This window comes from Ovis canadensis, chromosome 11 (assembly GCF_042477335.2).
Source record: "Ovis canadensis isolate MfBH-ARS-UI-01 breed Bighorn chromosome 11, ARS-UI_OviCan_v2, whole genome shotgun sequence".
NCBI classification, from domain to species: Eukaryota; Metazoa; Chordata; class Mammalia; order Artiodactyla; family Bovidae; genus Ovis; species Ovis canadensis.
In genome coordinates, this window is record NC_091255.1 from 35,089,672 (window position 1) to 35,110,865 (window position 21,194).

The 21,194-nt window shown below is 48.9% G+C and overlaps 2 protein-coding genes across 3 annotated transcripts; one reads left to right on the forward strand and one right to left on the reverse strand.

Annotated features, from left to right (window-relative positions):
• Window positions 1-2,785: 2,785 nt before the first annotated feature.
• PLD2 (phospholipase D2) lies at window positions 2,786-14,087 on the reverse strand. The gene is made up of 20 exons (XM_069542576.1): window positions 14,067-14,087; window positions 13,906-13,964; window positions 13,652-13,744; window positions 13,402-13,554; window positions 12,257-12,406; window positions 9,324-9,407; window positions 9,103-9,181; window positions 8,220-8,330; window positions 7,866-8,036; window positions 7,368-7,494; window positions 7,049-7,167; window positions 6,848-6,961; window positions 6,591-6,695; window positions 6,292-6,380; window positions 6,059-6,172; window positions 5,827-5,876; window positions 5,412-5,546; window positions 5,031-5,184; window positions 3,829-3,943; window positions 2,786-3,575 (listed from the first exon to the last, which is right to left on the reverse strand). The coding sequence occupies exons 1-20, from the start codon at window positions 14,085-14,087 to the stop codon at window positions 3,351-3,353; spliced, it is 2,268 nt and encodes a 755-aa protein (XP_069398677.1). The 3' UTR covers window positions 2,786-3,350.
• C11H17orf114 (chromosome 11 C17orf114 homolog) lies at window positions 14,086-20,778 on the forward strand. 2 transcript variants are annotated; one of them, XR_011259827.1, is made up of 2 exons: window positions 14,086-14,869; window positions 20,488-20,778. XR_011259827.1 is itself a non-coding variant. In XM_069603271.1 (2 exons), exons 1-2 carry the CDS (start codon window positions 19,964-19,966, stop codon window positions 20,658-20,660), a joined length of 246 nt encoding a protein of 81 aa, XP_069459372.1. In that variant the 5' UTR covers window positions 19,866-19,963; the 3' UTR covers window positions 20,661-20,759. The 2 variants fall into 2 exon arrangements, 1 of the variants encoding a protein (XP_069459372.1); XM_069603271.1 differs by lacking the exon at window positions 14,086-14,869 and adding an exon at window positions 19,866-20,036 and having other exon boundaries at window positions 20,488-20,759.
• The last annotated feature ends 416 nt before the right edge of the window (window positions 20,779-21,194 follow it).

Here is a 21,194-nt window from a genome sequence, read left to right on the forward strand (position 1 = left end):
TGTACATATGAAACTGTCCATAATAATTTAAGAAGAGGTAATGTGGTGGAGGAAGCCCTGAATCGGGCATCAAGAAAAGTTAAAATATAAATTTCCCCCATGGCCCAGTGGCTAAGACTCCATGCTCCCAATGCAGGGGGCCAGGGTTCAATCCTTGGTCAGGGAACTCGATCCCTCCCACACGCGGCAACAAAGAGTTGCGATGCCACAGCAAAGATCCCATGTGCCAAATAAATATTGGGAGGAAAAAAAAAGTTAAAAGTATTAAAAATAAGACAAATTTTGGATCCCTGGGGGATGGATATTTTGCACAGACACAGCCGCCCTCAGATCCTCCCACCCATCTTGGGAAGCTGGATTTCTTCTCTTCATCCTGGGTCTAGAGCCAGCTCTTCTGACTGCAACCTCACTGCTCTTTTCCCTGCCCTATGGGGGTCTCCATTCAAGAAACTCCATGACCAATGAGGGCAGAGCAGATAGACCAACAGATGGTATGAAGCAGAAGCCCACCGACCCCAGCCCAGTCCCAGGGCAGCTGCTGCCTCCACCCCACAGTTAATGAGATAATGGTCCCCTAGGGAAAGAGGCACTTAGTGCTGACAATGAGGCTAATTAGCAGAATGCCAATTAGTACCTGGGGACCGCTATACAAGGGAGGGGGAATTGCTTGTGTGGAAATGGCTTTTTCAGAGGAACAGAGGGCTGCACTCAGAGGAGAGGATGGGAGCAAAGCGATAGCATCTTCTTTCTCCACATCATCATCCCCAAGGACCTCTCCTCCAGGAAAGCCTCCTAAACTACTCACTCTGTTTCCCCTCTGTTTCTTCCTGCTCAATTCTGAGATTGAGGGATGAGACCAGAGGGATGAAGGGCAAGAGCCAGCACTGTGCTAAACTTTTTTCCAATTGCAAAATATTTCAGATATACAAAAAGATACAGGGAAAATATGCATAAAATTTATATCCCACAACCCAACTTGAGAAATAAAAAAGTTGGGGCTTCCCTCGTGGTCCAGTTGCTAAGATTCCATGCTCCCAAGGCAGTGGGCCTGGGTTGGATCCCTGGTCAAGGAAACTAGATCCCACATGCCACAACTAAGAATTTGCATCCTGCAACTAAAGATCCCACGTGCCGCAACAAAGACCGAAGATCCTTGAGGCTGCAATTAAGACCTGGTGCAGCCAAATAAATAAATATTAAAAAAAAAAATAAAAGTTACCAGTTCAAAGAGCTCTCTCTGTATACCCATTATATTAGCCTTTTCTCTCTACCTGCCATGGGAGGTAACCCTCCTCAATCCAGTGTGTGCTATACTCTCTTGTAACTATGTATGGATGTGAGAGTTGGACCATAAAGAAGGTTGAGCGCCAAAGAATTGATGGCTTTTGAGCTGTGGTGTCAGAGAAGGCTCTTGAGAGTCCCCTAGACTGCAAGGAGATCAAACCAGTCAATCCTAAAGTCCTTCATTAGAAGGACTAATGCTGAAACTGAAGCTCCAATACTTTGGCCACCTGATGCAAAGAGTCGACTCATTAGAAAAGACCCCAATGCTGGGAAAGTTTGAAGGCAGGAGAAGGGGATGACAGAGGACAAGATGGTTGGATGGCATCACCAGCTCAATGGACATGAGTTTGAGCAAGCTCCAGGAGATGATGAAGGACGGGGAAGCCTGGCGTGCTGCAGTTCATGGGGTCGCAAAGAGTCGAACGTGACTGAGTGACTTAACACACTCTCTCATACACAATGACGTGTACTATCTCTCTTCACTCTGCAGCAGTGCCAACTCTGTGCAATGACAAAAATGCTCTCCATCCAATATGCTAGCCACTAGCTGCAAGTGGCTCCCAGCCACTTGGTGGCTGATGCAAGGAACTAAATCTTTACCTAGTTCTAATTGTTATAAATTTAAGTGTAAATAGCCAAATGTGGCTGGTGGCTACTGTACTGGACAGTGAAGCTGTGTCCTATTAGGGTGGGGACTTTGTAGTACTCACTGCTGTTGGTTTAGATGATGTCTGGCAAAGAACAGGTGCTCAATAAATATTTAAGTCAACAACTGAATCTTTACAGCAAGACAGTTATGTAAGTATTATTCCCATTTCCCTGGCTTCCCTTGTGCCTCAGCTGGTAAAGAATCTGCCTGCAATTCGGGAGACCTGGGTTCGATCCCTGGGTTGGGGAGATCCCCTGGAGAAGAGAATGTCTACCCATTCCAGTGTTCTGGCCTAGAGAATTCCATGATCTGTATAGTCCATGGGGTCGCAAAGAGTCGGACACTACTGAGCGAGTTTCACTTTCACTTTCATTCTCATTTCCCAGGTGGGACCACTGAGGCCCAGAGAAGTGATGTGACTTGACAAGGCCATTGAGGTAAAAAGTGACAAGCCCGAGACTTGGGTCCAGTTCTTTCTGACCTCAAGCCTATACCCTTTCCGACTCCCAGGGGCTTCCCTAAGCCTCCTGGGCAGTCACTTGAGGAACAAGGTACGGCCCCTCTGGGCCCTTCTCTGGGCGCCTCCCTTACTTGCAGCTGCACCCTGGGCTCCATTTTCCTCCAGGAGTCCCGATGTGGGTCCACGCTTCCTACTATACAGCCAGCCCTGTGTGAACACCTGGTCTTCCCAGCACCAAGTGATGGAGCTCCAAAAGCCACAGACAAGTGGAGCAGAGCTGAGATGAAGCCAAAGAAAGAAAGGAGTGGGGTGGGGAGAGGGGGTGAAGCACCTGTGTGGGCCTGGGGGGCCTTTGAGACACACACTTAGTTCAGCCAAGGAAGAGACAAGGAGCTTTTCTAAGCTTTTATTTATGAAATGCTTATTGAACGGATACAAAGTTAGTGTCTGTCAGCAGCTGGTGGAGGGGGTTAGTGTGCATCCCTCCTCCCACCCCTCCCCACCATGGGCACTGAAGCCAGCAGTGGCTCCATCCTTCCCTCTGCCTTGGCAGTAATGAGCTAGGAGAGGCCTTGGGGCAGGGAGGGGGTTCCCCAGCAGGAAGTCAAGGGAGAGATGAGAAGGCTCAAGGCCAAGTCTGGTCCTCTTGGAGTAGGAGGCTGATCCCAGGCATCCTGGCAGGAATCTTGCTTCTCCTTTGTAGTAGTGGTTTGAACTGGACAGCGAGGAGGAGGAAGCTCTCTGGGACCCTCTTCCATCTCCCCAACTGGGGTTGGGAGTGTCTTCTTTGGTTGTTTCCCAAAAAACATCCTTTGTGACTTCTTTAGTCCCCTCCAGGGATGCCTGCCTCCCCCAGGTCTCAAAGGCATTGCCCTGGTCCTGAGGGTTAGGGGGCAGAGAACCAGAGGCAGTGTAGCCCAGAGGCTGGTGGCCTCTTCCAGGCCGGAGGAGCTGTAGCTATGTCCACACTTCTAGGGGCATCACACCCTCCTTGCTACCCAGGGAGGGCAGCAAATACTCATCCTCCAGGAACTTGAGGGGGAAGTGGACGAGGTGGCCCTGGACCTGGGTGAGTTCAGACCGGGCCAAGGGAGGGCTGACCGTGGCCAAGGGCTCCACGACTACATACTCCCGAAGTGCCCGCAGGGAGCGTGTGGCATTGGATGGAAGGCATCGGAAAATCTGTGGGTGGGGGATGCATGGAAGCCAATAAGGCTTCAGGAGACTCTGCCAAGAGTCCAAACCCAACTGGGCTACATGACCCCACTCCCCACACCCTACACATATCCCCCTACACTGACCCTGAATCCCATGATGTCCCCAGACCCTCATCTCCTTATGAGAATGGCTGTGTGAAGTGGCTCCTCTCCATCTCACCCTGGACAGGATAATCCCTCAGCTTCCGTGGGCCAGCACTCTCCCCACCCCCACCCACCTGCTCATAGATATTGGCGTTGCTCTCAGCTGTTTCTTGCCACAACTGGAAGAAGGCATCACAGACAGGGTCCCGGAGATCCAGATGTGGCCGAGCAGCAGCCCCTAGAATCACGCTGCAGGAGAAAGGGGTCCCAGTGGGGCTAGAGTAAGATCCTTCAAGGGCCTAAATATCAGAAAAGTTATGGTGCGCCTATCCAGGTAATTGAAAATAGATGCACGGTTAAAAAGTAAAATCGGGGCTTCCCAGATGGCTCAGGCAGTAAAAATTCTGCCTGCAATGTGGCAGACCCAGGTTCAACCCCTGGGTTGGGAAGATCCCCTGGAGAAGGGAATGGCTACCCACTCCAGTATTCTTGCCTGGAGAATTCCATGGACAGAGGAGCCTGGTGGGCTTACAGTCCATGGAATTGCAAAAAGCTGGACACGAGTCAGCAACTAACACTTTTGCTAAACAATCAAATCAGTGTAAACAAGTCCAACAGAGCTTTAATTTGTCTACTTTGGTGACTACTTTAATGCTTTAAAAAAAATGCCAAATTATTTTTAAAGTATTTGTTTCCCTCTCTCTCTCTCTCTTTTTTTTTTTTTGGTATCCCTGCTTTGCAGGTACCCTAAACTGGACTAGTCTGCCTCTAAGTACTGAAGTAACTAAGAACACAAGCAAGTACTAATCCACCCACAATGCAGGAAATGTGGGTTCAATCCCTGGGTCAGGAAGATCCCCTGGAGAAGGAAATGGCAATCCTCTCCAGTACTCTTGCCTGGAGAATCCCTTGGACAGAGGAGCCTGGTGGGCTACAGTCCATGGGGTCGAAAAAGTAGGATACGCCCGAGCGACTGATGCACAAGTACTAAGTAAGTACTAGTAAGTGGCTTTCCAGGTGGCACCAGTGGTAAAGAACCCGCCTGCCAATGCAGGAGACTTAGGAGAAGCAGGTTTGATCCCTGGTTCAGGAAGATACCCTGGAGGAAGGCATGGCAACCCACTCCAGTATTCTTGCCTAGAGAATCCCATGAACAGAGGAGCCTGGTGGGCTACAGTCCATAGGGTTGCAAAAAGTCAGACACGAGTGAGTGATTTAGCATAGCACAAGTACTAGTAATCCAGTACTACCTCTAGACAATCCTCACACCTGTTAAAAGAGCAAACCCTCCCCCTTTCCACCTCCTCCCACCTTTTAGCATCCCACCTGGCTCTACCTGAAGCAGTGCTTCCGCAGACTCAAGGCAAACCTGCCTGCCTGATACTCCACACCGTTCATGAGGGATGTCTCCATTTCTGTGTCCTCGATCAGCACGGCCAGCTCACTGTCCCGCTTCCCCAGCAAGCTCCGGTCATTGATGTTTGCTGAGCCTGGGTGGATGCAGGACACACTATATCTTCCTGAGCCCAGGGAACCCCACCCCACCCCATCACCTCTACCCAAGCACCAGCCTGTGGGCAACACGACTTCTTTGGCCTCCATCCCCAACTGGACGTCAGCTGTGATCTCCATCACCCAGTCCCATCCCATTGCGCCTGGCTGGGCCCTGCTCCACCTCTCTGCACCCTCCACTCATTGCTGGGGACCCAGCACTGACCAATGATGACTGTCCGGTCATCTGCAATAAGCATCTTGCTGTGGATATAGATGAGCTCCGAGACTGGGTGCCCGCCTAGTTCTCCGTGTGTACGTAGCCCACAGATGGAAATATAGTTCTGCCACTCTGTCCCCACTATAAGCAAGAGATGTGGGGGGGGGCAGGGAGGGAGTGAGGTGAGAGGTGCCCTCCATTGCAGGCAGAGTCCTGGTCCATCTACCGCCTCACTTCAGAAGCCCTATATAGCCTGGTCTATACACTTCTCTCTGCACTAATAGGCCACCATGGGCTCCGGCAGTAACCACAGAAGCATGCAGACATGACAGCCTCCGTCCCTCCATCCCTGGGGCTCCAGTCCCTCAATCTCTCCCTCCCCAGGGGTCCAGGGCTTGAACCCCCAGCCCCCAGAACTCACTGGCTGCTTTGAGACGATGTAAAATTGAATATTCCCCACGACACAGCGTCCTGAGCGAAAAGAATGGGTGAGGAAGGCGGAGACTGGACCGACAGGGGTTGGGGCAGGGTGGGGGAGGGGGATGTCAGAAAAGAGGTGGACCTCAACAGTCCAGCAAGAAGGGATCAGGATGGGGCCATGGAGGGGCAGAGTCTGGCAGGGGTTAGGGTGGGAAGGGCGAGGCGGTGGTCACCTGTAAGTGAAGTGCAGAATGGCCTGGATGGAGTTACCACCACCTGTGGAGATGTCACCCTCGAATCCAGGGAGGAGGGGCAAAAGCACGTAGACTCGGAAGCACTGCCCCTGTCTGGAGAGGGGCGGAGTCAGCGGTGTGACCCGTCTCCCAAGCCCCACCCCTCCCCTCATCCCTCTGGTTAGTCTTAAAACACGCCCATAACCCCCAGGTTCCAAGCTGGTCCGCCTTACTTGTGGGCCTTCAGGATTCTGTCCACAATCTCATCGCCCACCTTGTTCAGCACCGTCCGCCCATCTGAGCAGCTAATGAAGAACTGATTCTGGAGCAGGGACGAATGACAGACGTCAGCAGTCCGGCCGCCGTCAGCAGTTCCTGCCCTCAGCTCCATGTCGCCATCCCCCTCCCCAGGCTCCCGGCCCTGGGTCCAGGCTTCACCAAGTTCTCCAGGTCCAGCTATGCCAGCCCTAAACGACTGAGCCCACTGACAGGATATCCTAAGTTTCTCTGCTCCACCCTCACTCCGACAGACCTCAATGTAGAGGAAGTGCCGGCTCTCTCTGATGGTGTGCAGATAAGCATTGAGAATGGAGTTCTCCAGGGTGCCCGCTGACCAGCGGTCCACTGACCGCAAGACCTGCGGGAACGACGGATAGGATGTGCCTCCTGAGTCCAGGAGAGGAGGGGTTCGGGGGCGGGGGCGGGAGGGCGCTCTCCGTCAGGGAGAGTGCTGAAGCGAGGTTGCGCTGAAGGGAGCGGGGAGAGGGCCGGCTGAATTCCGAGCCTCACCTGCACAGTGGCGCACTGCCCTCCGGAAAGCGTGAAAGGGAGCTGGTTTGCGGTGCTGGTGGATTTGGGCAGCAGGTAGGGGTACATGGGTATCTTGTACTTGGCCTTGGTAGTCTAAGGCGGAAGGGTGGCAGAATCAGCGGGAGATGGCTAGCTGCCCCTGGCTCCCGCCCACCCTCCAGGCTCGGAGGGATCAGGCACCTTGGTGAAATTCCAGCGCTGGATGAAGTGCCGGGCAAGGTCCCGGGCGGGTGAGCCGTGGACCGCCACCCCAATGTCCCGCCATGGCATCCGTGGCATAGTCTCCCTGTCAATGAAATCTGGGGGGAGGGAGAATGTCCCAGGAGAGTCAGGGAAGAGGTCAGGGACGGTCCCTTGGGAACACGTGGGTCAGGGAGGAGGAGGTGCTGACCGGAGAAGAGGTGGCATTAAGACCCGGTTCATCCCATCCTCAGACCCAGGCCCGCCCTCTGCCCCGGCTCCCAGCTCTTAGGGACTTTGAAGAAGGTGGACCCCCTACCATCAAAAGGCCGATCCAGCTGCACCCAATCTTTAGTGATCAGATTGCTGTAGTCCTTGCCCAGCCAGAAGAGTTGGTTGTGAGTGAGGTCGGGGGTAGCTGGAAGGTCTGAGCGTGAGGTGGGAGGCTGTAGGGGGAACACACCCAAGCCAGGGGCAAGGAGAGGTCATGGGTCACACAGAGCCAGGCCAAAGAGAAGAAAGGAGCACTGGAAGACGGGAAGACAGAGAGACACACAGAGGAAGAATGAAACAGAGAGAGTTTGATTCCCTGGCCCTCCCCTTCAGATGCATTTGAAATCCCTAGAGAAATGGGTAGAGGTCATGGGGAGGCAACTGAGTCAGTATATTCAAAGCAGGTTGTTGGGGTCCCAGAAAGGCACAGGAACTTTGAATGAGGGCTGTGACTGGAGAGGAAGGCTGCAGCTGGGAAGGGGTATGGATTTACATTAGTTGAGTTGGGGGGGGGGGTGTGCTCCGGAAGGCCTTGGGGGATTACCTGGGGGGCAGCTGACTCAGAGGAATCCCCCAGATCAGTCAGTCTGTAGTGTAGGTCATCCCAGCGGCCATAGGCGAGGTCCAGCCCACCCAGGAAGGCCACTACTTGGTCTACCACCAGGAGCTTCTCATGATGGGCCCACAGTGTCACCTGGTCTGGGTGGCGCATCACCTGGAGCAGGTATGGGGGAGTTCATGAGTGTGGGCGTAGGTGGGAGAAGTCAGAGGCAGCGTTTGGAGGAGGCGGGGAACAGGAAGATGGAAAGATGAGACGTTCAAGGACAGGGAGGGTTGGTGGAGGGGGGATGTGTAGTGAGGAGGGCCAGAAGGGAGGGGTCTCTGGGGCCTGAGTCACCTTTATGTTGGGGTGCAGCAGCATCAGTACCCTCTTGCTGTAGCCACTGTTGATGGCCAAGGCCAACTCCACTTCCTTGAACAGCAGTACAGACACTCGGACACCCTCCTCCTGGTGGTCAGTGAGGGAATCAGATCCTAATGACCCTTTCCCACCCTCAGGGTTCCTGGATGTTCCTCCTCTCCACCCAGAGATCCTCAATGCTATGCCACTGACACCCTGTTTTGATGCTTACAGCAAACTTAGATTGAATATCATCTATCTGCTCACTCACTCATCCATCCACACATCTACCCACCTACCTAGCATTATCTAGCCATCCATCTTCCCAACAATTTACTCATCCCTTATCTACCATCTGTCACTCATCTATCTATTTACCACTCTCCTTGGATCTACCTTCCCAACCTCATAGCCTTCTATCTCCCTTTCCATCATCTATCCATCCCCTCACCCACACACTCTCCATCATCCGCATATCTTTCCTCCCATCCATCACCATCTCTGGATGCTCCCAACATAGCAGACACTGTGCCTTGTACTGCAGCTAGTGGTATTCATCCACCCAATGAGAGAGACAGATATGTCCATCCCCCATAACAGAATTGAGTGCATAGGGTATTGGGAGGAAAGTCTACATCAAGGAGAGGAAGGGCAAGAACAGGGAGGTTGGTCTTCTTCTCTAAGGGAGTTCTCCCCAGGGAAGTGGAAGAGGTGATTTCTGTGAGACTGAACCAGGATGGGTACATTTCCTCCACCTCAAGTTTTAGATTCTTTACCTTCCCCCCCTACCCCCCGCCATGCTATAGTCTCTTCCAACCAATCTCCACCCACAAGCCACCCCTTGACCATACCTCCCCTCCAGCCAGACCATTCTCCTCACCGCCTTCTTCTTGAGCATAACGTCCAGTCTCCAGTCATCTGAATGGGCTGGACGCTTCAGGTAAATCTCAGGACTCAACCTGGGATTCAGGGCAGCAGGTGAGGGTAAGCTAAGCTCCCAACAACAGCCACTCCTCCCCTTCCACTCCTTTTCTGACCCATAAGCTGATCTGTTGCAGGTACTAACCCACACTTTCTTGCTCAGGTTCTTCTCCCACTTACCACCAGTCTGTGATGAAAATCTCTTCTTGAGCTCGCAGGATGGCATCTGCCACAGCAGCAAAGTAACCTGCCCCATTCACAAACCTGGGGGGAGGCCAAGCCAAGGAGATCAGGGAAGTCAGAAGCCAGAAAGCTCTGGAGAGTGAAGATCGAAGGACAGTCATGGGTCAGAGGTGATAGCAAGGTCAAAGACCAAGAGTGATCACAGAGTCAGATAGTAGCAGATATTTCAAAGTGGAATAAACTTGCCAGTATGAACTAAATAAAAATAAAAGTTACAAAAGACACAATAAACTAAAGAAAATGACTAAAGACTGGGAGGGTTAATACATCACATATAAAGAGTTCCAACAAATCAGTAACAAAAAGACATATAAGCCAATTGAACAAAGAGTAAGAACGGATAGCTCACAGGGAGAAAATGAAAAGATGTTCAATATCATCGCTAAACAAGGAAATTGATATTAAAATAAAATGACACTTTTTAAATCCACTCTGGCAAAAATTAAAATCACAGGTAACGCTCAGTATCAGAATGGGGGAAGTGAGTATTCTCATAGACTGTGAGAATATAAATTGGCTTTATAGCCTTTTTAGAGGACAACTTGGCAGTATCTAACAAAATATTAAATGTACACACTCCCTAATACCATTAAATGCACTTAGTAATTCTGTATCTAGGAAGACATCCTATTAAATGCTTAGGCAAGCATTGTGTTCATTGCAGTATTGTTTATAAGGCTGAAAGTGGGAAATAATGTAAATGCCTAATCTCTAACACATGTATTAAGTGGGAAAAAAAAACAAAGGAGAGGGGGCATGATCTTATCTATATTAAAACAAAAAGTAACATATATGCACAAGTGCATGAACATACGCAGGAGAAGACTTAGGAAGATAAATATCAAACTATCACCAGGATTACTTTTGGGGAGAGAAATGGGATTTGTGGGAGAGGGAGTAGGGAAGAACTAAGGTATGGAGAGTAGGTAGAGGCTTGTGCAAGTTCTGCATTGTTAAGACTTTTATTTACTTTTAAAATATTTTGTTTATATATTTGGCTGCAGAGGGTCTTAGTTGTGACATGTAGGCTCTTTGTTGCAGCATGTGGGGTCTAGTTCCCTCGGCAGGGATTGAACCCAGGCCCCCTGCATTGAGAACAGGGAGTCTTGCCATTGGACCACCAGGGAAGCCCCTGTTAGACTTTTAATAACTGTTCTGTTTGATGGTGAAGAGCAGGGTCTTGACCCAGACTGCCTGCATTTGAATCTATTGTTTACAAGGTGTGTGACCTTGGCAAGTTATTTAACTTCTCCTTGACTCAGTTTTCTCATCTGGAAAATGGAGATAACAACTGTACCTGTGTCACGGAGTAAGTTCATAAACATAAAGCAGCTTCCCTGGTGACTCAGCAGGAAGAATCTGCCTGCCAGTGCAAGAGACGTAGGTTTAATCCTGGGTCGGGAAGATTCCCTAGAGAAGAAAATGGCAACCCACTCCAGTATTCTTGCCTAGGATATCCCATGGACAGAGGAGCCTGGTGGGCTACAGTCCATGGCCTGGCACAAGAGTTAGACATGACTTAGCAACTAAACAACAACAACAACAAAGCATAAAACACTCAGAACAGTTCCTGGCTCATACTAACTGGCGCAATCAGTTCTTTTGTTAAAAAATAAATTTCAAAAGGGTACAAATGAACTTCTCTACAAAGCTGAAATAGTTACAGATATAGGAAACAAACTTATGGTTACCAGGGCGTAATGGGGGAAGTAGGGATAAATTGGAAGATCCGGACTGAAATATATATACTACTATGAAGCATCTTAGCAGTAGTATATAGAAAATAGATAATTAATAAGGACCTAGTATAGAGCACAGAGAGCTCTACTCAATACTCTGTAATGACCTATATGGGAAAACAATCTAAAAAAGAGTGGACATATGTATAACTGGTTCTCTTTGTTGTACTTCCGAAACCAACACATTTAAATCAACTCCAATAAAAATTTAAAAAAAAAAAAAAACACAAAATTCTCAACACTAACACCAAGGGGGGGGGGGGGGGAGGAATTGCTTCCATGACTCCTCTCTGCTTATGATAAAAGTTAACCTCCTTAGCTAGCAGGAGAGGTGCTGATCAGGCCCTGAGACCACCAGACACTTTTTTTTTTTTTTTGGCTGCACCGCACATGGCAGGCAAGATCTTATTTCCCTGACCAGGGATTGAACCCACACCCTTGCACTGGAAGCGCTGAGTCTTAATTACTAGTCTTCCAGGGAAGTCCCCTGCTCCAGACTCTTTTCTGGCTTCTGCTTCTCAAACTGGAACAAGTCAGCCTTCGTGAATCCCTAACACGCCAGACTATTTCTAGCTTCTCTGCAGGGACCACCCTTCTCCATTTTATCTTGCTAACGTGAACCTCAGAGTTACTGCCTTCTGGAAGCCAGTCCAGACCTCCTGCACTAGAGCAGATGCCCCTTGTCTGAGCTTGGTACTCTGTGTCTATGGCCAGTATGGCAAATTCCCACTGTTTCATGATTGAATCACCTACTGTGTCTTATCCCTGCCATGGACCTGGCACATAATGGGTGCTTAGAAAATGTTTATTAAATAGACCAAATGAATCAGAGAGATTTGAGATCCCTGAGAACACAGAGGGTCAGTGGGGTGAAAGGGGGTTAGAAAGGTCACAGGAGGTCAGTCAGAGAGGTCAGGGTCAGAGATCACCTAATTTGGGGTTCAGAAAGATCAGAGGGTAATCAGAGGAATCAGAATGATCAAAGGTCAGGGGGTGTGGGCGACTGGAAAAGTCAAATGGGTAGGTTACTGAGGTCAGAAGGGGTCAGAAGAGAGAGAAGATCAGGACTCAGAGAACACCAAGGAGGCTGAAAGACCACTGACAATTTCAGAAAGGACATCAGTGTCTCACCACCGGGCCAGGGTCCCAGGCCGAGGAGGAGCGTAGCTGTCGTGCCGGTGCAGCTGAATGAAGTCTCTGCCTGGGCCTTGGGCCAGCTCGGTGATCTCCTGGGCCCACCACCGTGCCTGCCGGTAGCTGCTGCACTTGAGAATCAAGGACCTGGGCAAGAACAAAGATGGACCACCATCCTCGCCCTCCATACCTCTGGCTTGGCCCAGAAACCCTCTTCCTTTAGCTGTCTGCTCTTTCCCACCTCCTTCCTCAGTCCATACTTGATTTCACAGGGACAGGGCATACATCTGTCTTATTCACAGTTGGGTGTTTGGCACTTAGTATTGTGCCAGCCACTCAAGGTCGTTGTCTGTTTTTTTTGGGGGGGAGGGGGATGGGGGGGAAGGGGTGAGCTATGCAGCATGGCATGTGGAGTCTTAGTTCCCTGACCAGGGATCACAAGTGTGCCCCTTGCAGTGGAAGCATGAAGTCTTAACCACTGGATCACCAGGGAAGTCCCTCAAGTTTATTGAATAAATAAGTGAATGGACGGAGTGCCCTTTCTTTGCACCAAAAGCCCTTCTGAGACAGGCCTGGGACCTAGGACCCTTTGTTGCAATGCTTGCACCTGGACCCGCCTCTCTTGGAGCAACAAAACACAAAGAAACTACATGGGACTAAAAATAACTGTGGGCATGAACAGTTGCGGCAAATTTTGGACAAAAGATACAAACAGACCAAAATCCCAACTGCCCAAAGCCCAGAGCAAAAGCAGGGTATAGTACATGCCCCCTGTACACAACACCACCTAAAGGAGGGGCAAAACATCTAACCCATCCCCCCGGCCTGACTTCTGGACCCATCCCTACCCTCATCCCACATAAGGAAGCAGCTTCGTTCCTCCCTCTCCCCAAGGGAGTGAGGAAGCAAGGGAACCTGTTGTTTGTTCCCACTCGCCCTCAACCCCAGAGAAAGCTCTGGGCCAGCCTCTAGGAGCAGCCCCAAGCATCTGGCTAGAACGTTCCCTGGTTCCAAATCATGGCCATCTCCAGAGGGGTGGAGTGGGAACACCCTCTCTTCCGTGGTCTCTTCCACGCATCTCCCCTTAGGGCCCCAGGCTGGCTCTTCACTCACCAGGTGCTGTCCATACCAGGAGGCCTTACCTGTGAGAGGTGTCGACCCGGACCCCGTACCGTGCCTCTGTACTCCTTTTCCCCACCTGCACCTCGAAGCCAGGGTCGAAGAGCTGAACAAAGGAGATGGCGCCAGTCTCGAGGCACATGTACAGCAGGAAGGAGTCCTTCACCACCAGCCACCTGGAGGGGAGGGCTCCAGCCATTCCTTCATGCCCCCCGCCCCTCGCATCTCCTTCCTCGCCCCACCCACTGTCCAGCCTCTCTGCTCAGCCCTCACCGCTTGGACCAGCGATAACAAACTTGGTCTCGGCCGCAGCAGGTGAGGCCAGGAACACGGTGGCCACCTGAGCGCTTCCGGATCACCCCCTCCCTGTGGGGAAAACCAGGAAGAGGCGCTGGAGAGGGATCCAGGGTTCAAACCTGTGGGGATAAAATCAGACTCCCAGCCCACCCTGCCCTGCTTTCCCTATTCTCGGGGAGGGAGAGATTCAGACATTGGCAGACGGTGGGTGAAAAGTGTCAGACACTCACAATCCTTTGCATCCAAGGTCTGGGATAAAGGACAGCTGACTGACTTCCAGGAACTCTGTCTGCAGAGGAAGAAAAAGGCTCAGAGGAGAGACTCGTTGTCAGTCCCTCAAATCCTACCAACCCTGGTCCTCTGCCCCCTGATTTATCTCAAGGGACCCAGCGTCAGCCCCTGACCTTACCATGCAGATGACACCACCCTTATGGCAGAAAGTGGGAAGAACTAAAGAGCCTCTTGATGAAAGTAAAAAGGAGAGTGAAAAAGTTGGCTTAAAGCTCGAACATTCAGAAAACTAAAGATCATGGCATCCGGTCCCATCACTTCATGGCAAATAGATGGGGAAACAGTAGCTGACTTTATTTTTCTGGGCTCCAAAATCACTGCAGATAGTGACTAAAGCCATGAAATTAAAAGACTCTTACTCCTTGGAAGGAAAAGTTATGATCAACCTAGACCAGCATATTAAAAAGCAGAGACATTACTTTGTCAACAAAGGTTGGTCTAGTCAAGGCTATGGTTTTTCCAGTGGTCATATATGGATGTGAGAGTTGGACTATAAAGAAAGCTGAGCACCAAAGAATTGATGCTTTTGAACTGTGGTGTTGGAGAAGACTCTTGAGAGTCCCTTGGACTGCAAGGAGATCCAACCAGTCCATCCTAAAGAAGATCAGTCCTGGGTGTTCATTGGAAGGACTGATGTTGAAGCTGAAACTCCAATACTTTGGCCACCTGATGTGAAGAGCTGACTCATTTGAAAAGACCCTGATGCTGGGAAAGATTGAGGGCAGGAGGAGAAGGGGATGACAGAGGATGAGATGGTTGGATGGCATCACTGACTCAATGGACATTGGTCTGGGTGGACTCCGGAAGTTGGTGATGGACAGGGAGGCCTGGCATGCTGCGGTTCATGGGATTGCAAAGAGTTGGACACGACTGAGCGACTGAACTGAACTGAAACATTCCTGGGTAAGTCTTTCTGTAGAAATACCTTCTCGTTTCTCTTCAGTAAACAGCTAGAAACTTGCCAAACTTATTTGATCTCTAATTGCATACATTTATATGGAGACATGGTAAAGAAAGTGACAAAGGCTATTTAAAAATGGTCATTAAAAAGCACTTTTTAAATAAGTGAAATATTTTTAAATGGGGGGAGGTATTTTAAAATGAGAGGGATCTGCCAAACTGTTTTCCGAAATGGTAGTTCTGTTTTACATTTCCAAGATCTGTGTATGATAATTCCAGTTGATCTGCAGCATGACCAAGATTTGATATTGAAAATCTTTTTAGCATTAGTCATGCTAGTAAATGTAAAATAATACATCTTAGTTTTATTTGCATTTCTCTAATGACTAATGATGCCGACCATATTTCAAGTGTTTATTGACCATTTTTATGTATCTTTTATTAAGTGTTTGATTCTTTCATTGACTGTTTAGAAAACCATGTTATTTGACTTATTAAATTGTAAGAGTTCTTTATATATTAAATTAGTCAAAAAGTTTGTTCGGAATTTTCAAGTTCTTTGGGGTTTTTAATAAGGTGTTATGGAAAAATGAAAATGAACTTTTTGACCAACCCAATATTTTGGATACAAATCCTTCATCAGATAAATGGACTACAAATATTTTCACCCAGAAGATAGTTTCACTTTTTAAAATAATGGTGCCTTTTGGGAATTCCCTGGCTATCCAGTGGTTAGGACTTGGCTCTGACTGCAGGGCCCAGCCTCGAAGCACAGCCAAAACAAATAAATAAATGATGCCTTTTGAAAAGCAGAGGTTTTTAATTTTGATTAATTTGTGGCCTATAGACTATTACTCAGCAATAAAAATGAATAAAGTGTAAACTGGTGCAGCCACCTTGGAAAACAATTTCAAAATGTTAAGCGTAGAGTTACTGTGCTTGTGTTATGCTTGTGCTAAGTCACTTTAGTTGTGTCCGACTCTTTGCGACCCCATGGACTGTAGCCCGCCAGGCTCCTTTGTCCACAGGATTCTCCAGGCAAGAATACTGGAGCGGGTTGCCATTTCCTTCTCCTGTGGATCTTCCCAACCCAGGGACTGAACCCATGTCTCTTAGGTTTCCTGCCTTGGTTCTTTACCACTAGTGTACGGACAAGCAATTCCACTCCTAGGTATATTCCAAACAGAATTGAAACATTTCTTCACAGAAGCTTGCACAGGAATGTCCATAGCAATGTTATTCAAGTAACCAAAAAGTAGACACAAACCAAATGTCCATTAAGTTATAGATGGATTAAAAAAATGTGGTATATTCCTACCATGAAATATTATTCAGCCCTGAAAGTAATGATGTACTGATAGCCTGCTACAATGTGGGTGAACCATTAAAGGTTATGCTGAGTGAAAGAAACCAGACACAAGGGACCACATATTATATGAGTCCATTTCTATGAAATGTCCAGAATAAGTAAATTCAAAGAGACCATAGCTGGACCAGTAGCTGGGGAGAGGGACAGAGGGGTGACTGCTAATGGGCACAGAGTTTGTTTTGAGGGTGATGAGAAGGCTACGTTAGCTGTGATGACTGCTCACCTCTGTGAATTAAAAAACCAAACCATTGAATCATAGACTAAAGGGTGAATTTTATGGCATATGAATTATTCTCAATCAAGTTATTACGAGAAACACAAACTGTTACTACATACAACTGTTAATACACACAACTGTTAATGCATACAACATGGGTGACTTTCAAAAACATTATGCTGAAAGAAGCCAGACGCAATAGAGGAGTACTATGTGATTCCACTAATATTGAGTTCTGGAACAGCAAAGCCGATCTATAGTGATGGAAATCAGATCTTCAGTTGCCTGTGGCAGGGAGTGGGGAAAAGAGGGACAGTAAAGGGCACACAGGGAACTGGGGGAGGGAAACGTCCCCTGTCTTGATTGGGGTGGGGATTACATGGGTGTATGCACTTGACATTGGAAAAGACCCTGATGGTGGGAAAGATTGAGAGCAGGAGGAGAAGGGGGCGACAGAGGATGAGTCATTTGGATGGCATCTCTGACTCAATGGCTATGAGTTTGAGTAAACTCCGGGAGATAGTGGAGGACAGGGAAGCCTGGTGTCCTGCAGGTCATGGGGTCACAGTCAGACATGACTTAGCGACTGAACAATGCACTTATTAAAACTCATGAAACCGCACACTAAGATATGTGCATTAAATTGTAAATTTTTACTTCAATAAAGTTAATTTAAAAAACAGATGTTCCAATATAAAATAAAAAATCAAGTGTAGATTTCAGTCAGGCAATGGAGTCAGTAGTGCTTTCTGACCTTTCCCACATCATGACACACAAAGGGAATGACAATGTAGCTCTAGGAGGGCATTTTATTTATTTATTTAAATATTTGGCTGTACCAGGTCTTTTTTTTTTTTTTCCAATCTTTGGCTGTGCTGGGTCTTTGTTGCTGCTAGAGGGCTTTCTCTGTGGCAAGTGGGAACTATTCTCTGGTTGCGGTGCTCAGGTTTCTCGTTGCCGTGGCTTCTCTTGTGGAGCACGGGCTCGAGGGCTTTAGTAGTTGCAGCATGGGGCTTTGTTGCTCTGCGTCGTGTGAAATCTTCCCAGACCAGGAATCGAGCCCATGTTCCCTTCACTGGCAGGTGAATTCTTAACCACTGGATCACCAGGGAAGTCCCTGTGCCAGGTCTAACTTGCAGCATAGATCTCAGATCTTGTTGAGGCTTGCAGGATCTTTTTCTCTATTCTTTTTTTTAAGTTCAGTTCAGTTCAGTCACTCAGTCATGTCTGACTCTTTGTGACTCCATGAATCGCAGTACGCTAGGCCTCCCTGTCCATCACCACCTCCCGGAGTTCACTCAGACTCACGTCCATTGAGTCGGTGATGCCATCCAGCCATTTCATCCTCTGTCATCCCCTTTTCCTCCTGCCCCCAATCCCTCCAAGCATCAGAGTCTTTTCCAAAGAGTCAACTCTTCGCATGAGGTGGCCAAAGTACTGGAGTGTCAGCTTCAGCATCATTCCTTCCAAGGAAACCCCAGGACTGATCTCCTTCAGAATGGACTGGTTGGATCTCCCTCCAGTCCAAGGGGCTCTCAAGAGTCTTCTCCAACACCACAGTTCAAAAGCATCAATTCTTCGGCGCTCAGCTTTCTTCACAGTCCAACTCTCACATCCATACATGACCACAGGAAAAACCATAGCCTCGACTAGTCGCACCTTTTGGCAAAGTAATATCTCTGCTTTTCAATATGCTATCTAGGTTGGTCATAACTTTTCTTCCAAGAAGTAAGCGTCTTTTAATTTCATGGCTGCAGTCACCATCTGCAGTGATTTTGGAGCCCAAAAAAATAAAGTCTGCCACTGTTTCCACTTTTTCCCCATCTATTTCCCATGAAGTGATGGGACAAGACGCCATGATCTTCATTTTCTGAATGTTGAGCTTGAAGCCAACTTTTCACTCTCTTCTTTCACTTTCATCAAGAGGCTTTTTAGTTCCTCTTCACTTTCTGCCATAAGGGTGGTGTCACTGCATTTCTGAGGTTATTGATATTTCTCCCGGCAATCTTGATTCCAGCTTGTGCTTCTTCCAGCCCAGCATTTTTCATGATATACTCTGCATAGAAGTTAAATAAGCAGGGTGACAATATACAGCCTTGACGTACTCCTTTTCCTATTTGGAACCAGTCTGTTGTTCCATGTCCAGTTCTGTTACTTCCTGACCTGCATACAGGTTTCTCAAGAGGCAGGTCAGGTGGTCTGGTATTCCCATCTGTTGAAGAATTTTCCACAGTTTATTGTTATCCACACAGTCAAAGGCTTTGGCATAGTCAATAAAGCAGAAATAGATGTTTTTTAAGTTACTGCATGTCAAATCTTAGTTGCTGCAATCAACTTAGTTGCTGGTCAATCCCTGACCGGGGATTGAACCTGGTCCCCCTGCATTGGGAGTGTGAAGTCTTATCCACTGGACCACCAGGGAAGTCCCTATTTATTTATTTATTTTTATTTACTTATTTTTTATTGGGCTGCACTGGATCTTAGTTGCAGCATGCCGGATCTAGTTCCCATGACCAGGGGTTGAATCCAAGCCCCCTGCGTTGGGAGCACAGAGTCTTAGCTTCTGGACCGCCAGGGAAGGCCTTATTTATTTTTTAAAATTAATTTTTATTGGAATATAGTTGCTTGGAGGGCATTTAGAGTCTTTGGTTAGCACACTTGGGACCCATGGCTCCCAGCCCGGGGTTTGGCTGTCCTACACCTGCTGGGGGCATCAAAGCCTGCCAGGAATAAGCTCGGGAAGCTCAAGTGAGGTGGTAGAGTAGACTCGGGTCAGACTGAAGAGGGTGAGGGAAAGTTACTGCTCTTCTGATGACTGCCTGTGTGACCTTGGACAAGTGACCTAATCTTTCAGTGCCTTGGATTCCTCATCTGTGCAGTCGCATAGTAATGACATCGACTTTAAAAGATCATTGACACAATCAGATGAGATAATGTGTAAAAGTCCCTAGAATCTACCTGGCACAGGATAATTAATCAACTGGGACTATTTTCATAAGAGGGGACAAGAGCTACTAGACTGTTTAATGAGAATGTAAACATTTCCCTGACCGATAAACTTTCTTGTTCTGAAAAAATAGACTGTTCTTTCAAGTTTTACATCTTGGGTATCCTAAATAGAAATGAATCTCATTGTGAAATACAAATGTATCCCCAGCAGGGTCCAGCCTGGCACAAAGTTGTCTGGCATTACTGCAGTGAATTTTCACTGTGCCTGTCTGGCTTGTATGTGTCTGTCTCTACCCTACCTTTCCTCCCAGTCTTCTGCTTCTCCATGGAGATCAGAGACAACCCCCAAATTAAGGAGGCACAAAAGGAGAGGTATTTGAGTGGGGGATCCCCCACCCCTTCCCTCGTCCCTCTTCTCCCCCTTCCATCTCCTGGCGCCGATAATCACCAGGCGGTCTGAGGCTAAGTGGTAGTTTTGCCCACAGTGGAGGGCCTTGGAAACCACACCCCTCCTGGGGCCCTCCTGGCCATTCTCAGCATCTCCGTCTTCTCCACTGTTGAGATGGGTCTGAAGGGGGCATGGTGTTTCCCATGGTGTGGGTGCCGGAGACCGCGAAGGACTGACAGAGGAGCAGGTATGGGGGAGACAGAGGAGAAGGTGGGCAGACAGTCAGACAGACTGTGCTGCAGAGAAAGGCAGATGCTCAGACCAGGGAAGGGAAAGGATGGTCTCTCTTCCTGGGTGGGAGGTGGATCTATCGCTTCGCCACAGGACTGGCTAAACACTTTGCAGGCCCCATTATGAAGTGAAGAAGTGAGACCCCCCTTATTAAAAAAATTATCAAGAATTTCAAGACATTGATAGCAGAGCATGACACCAAGCACAGGAGCCCTTCTGAGTGTGGCCCCTTGTGCCAGTGCACAGGTCAAGGGCCAGGGAAGCCGACCCTGCCACCAGCTTCGCCTCTCCCTTTTGCCATCTGATGCTGGTGACACTCACCCCTCAAGTCCCCAGCCATCTTCCCTGGCCTCTTTTCCTCCTCCTGATCCACTGTGCCCATCTTCCCCCTCCAATGTCCCTTTTAGGCCTGGATCCAGCTGCCCCTCCAGATCCAGACAGCAGCCCGGCTGTAGCCCCGATTGCCACCGAGGGAGGGATACCATCTCCAGGGTCTGGTGCCTACTTCAGCAGGAAGGCCCGGCTCTCCTTCCGCCACCAGCTGCATGATGTAGCGTCAGCCAACGACTCCACCATCTGATGCGGGGCACCGGGGGCTACACCTCCAGGCCTTGGCAACCTTCCTTCCCCACCTTCTCATCTGAGCCCAAAGCCCTTCCCACAGGACCCTCATGACCTTATTAAATACATTGAGAGTATTGCGTGCGCGTGTGTATGTGGTATGTTTTGGAGAGATGGGGACCACGACACCAGGCCTGTGTGATGGGGCTGAGGTGGGAAGTGCAGCAGGGTGGGAGTGAGGACACGGGAGTGGGAAACAGGAGGCGCCTGATCTCCAGCAGAGCCCAGGTACGCCCAGCGGGAAGTAGGTTTTCTGAAACCAAGCTTCAGAGCTGAAGGTGGTGAAACCAGTTTGGAGCGGTTAGTGGGTAGGCAGGACAGCAGATTGGGCCAGGGAGCATATTCGTTTGATAAATATCAAATGTTCACTCCCTGCCAGGAATTGAAAATATATCAGTCACTCAAGCACAAGGAATCTTCTCACTGAATTTGCTTTCTGGTAGGAGGAGGCAGATAATAAATAAGCATGGTAATGAGACACTAAAATGTACTG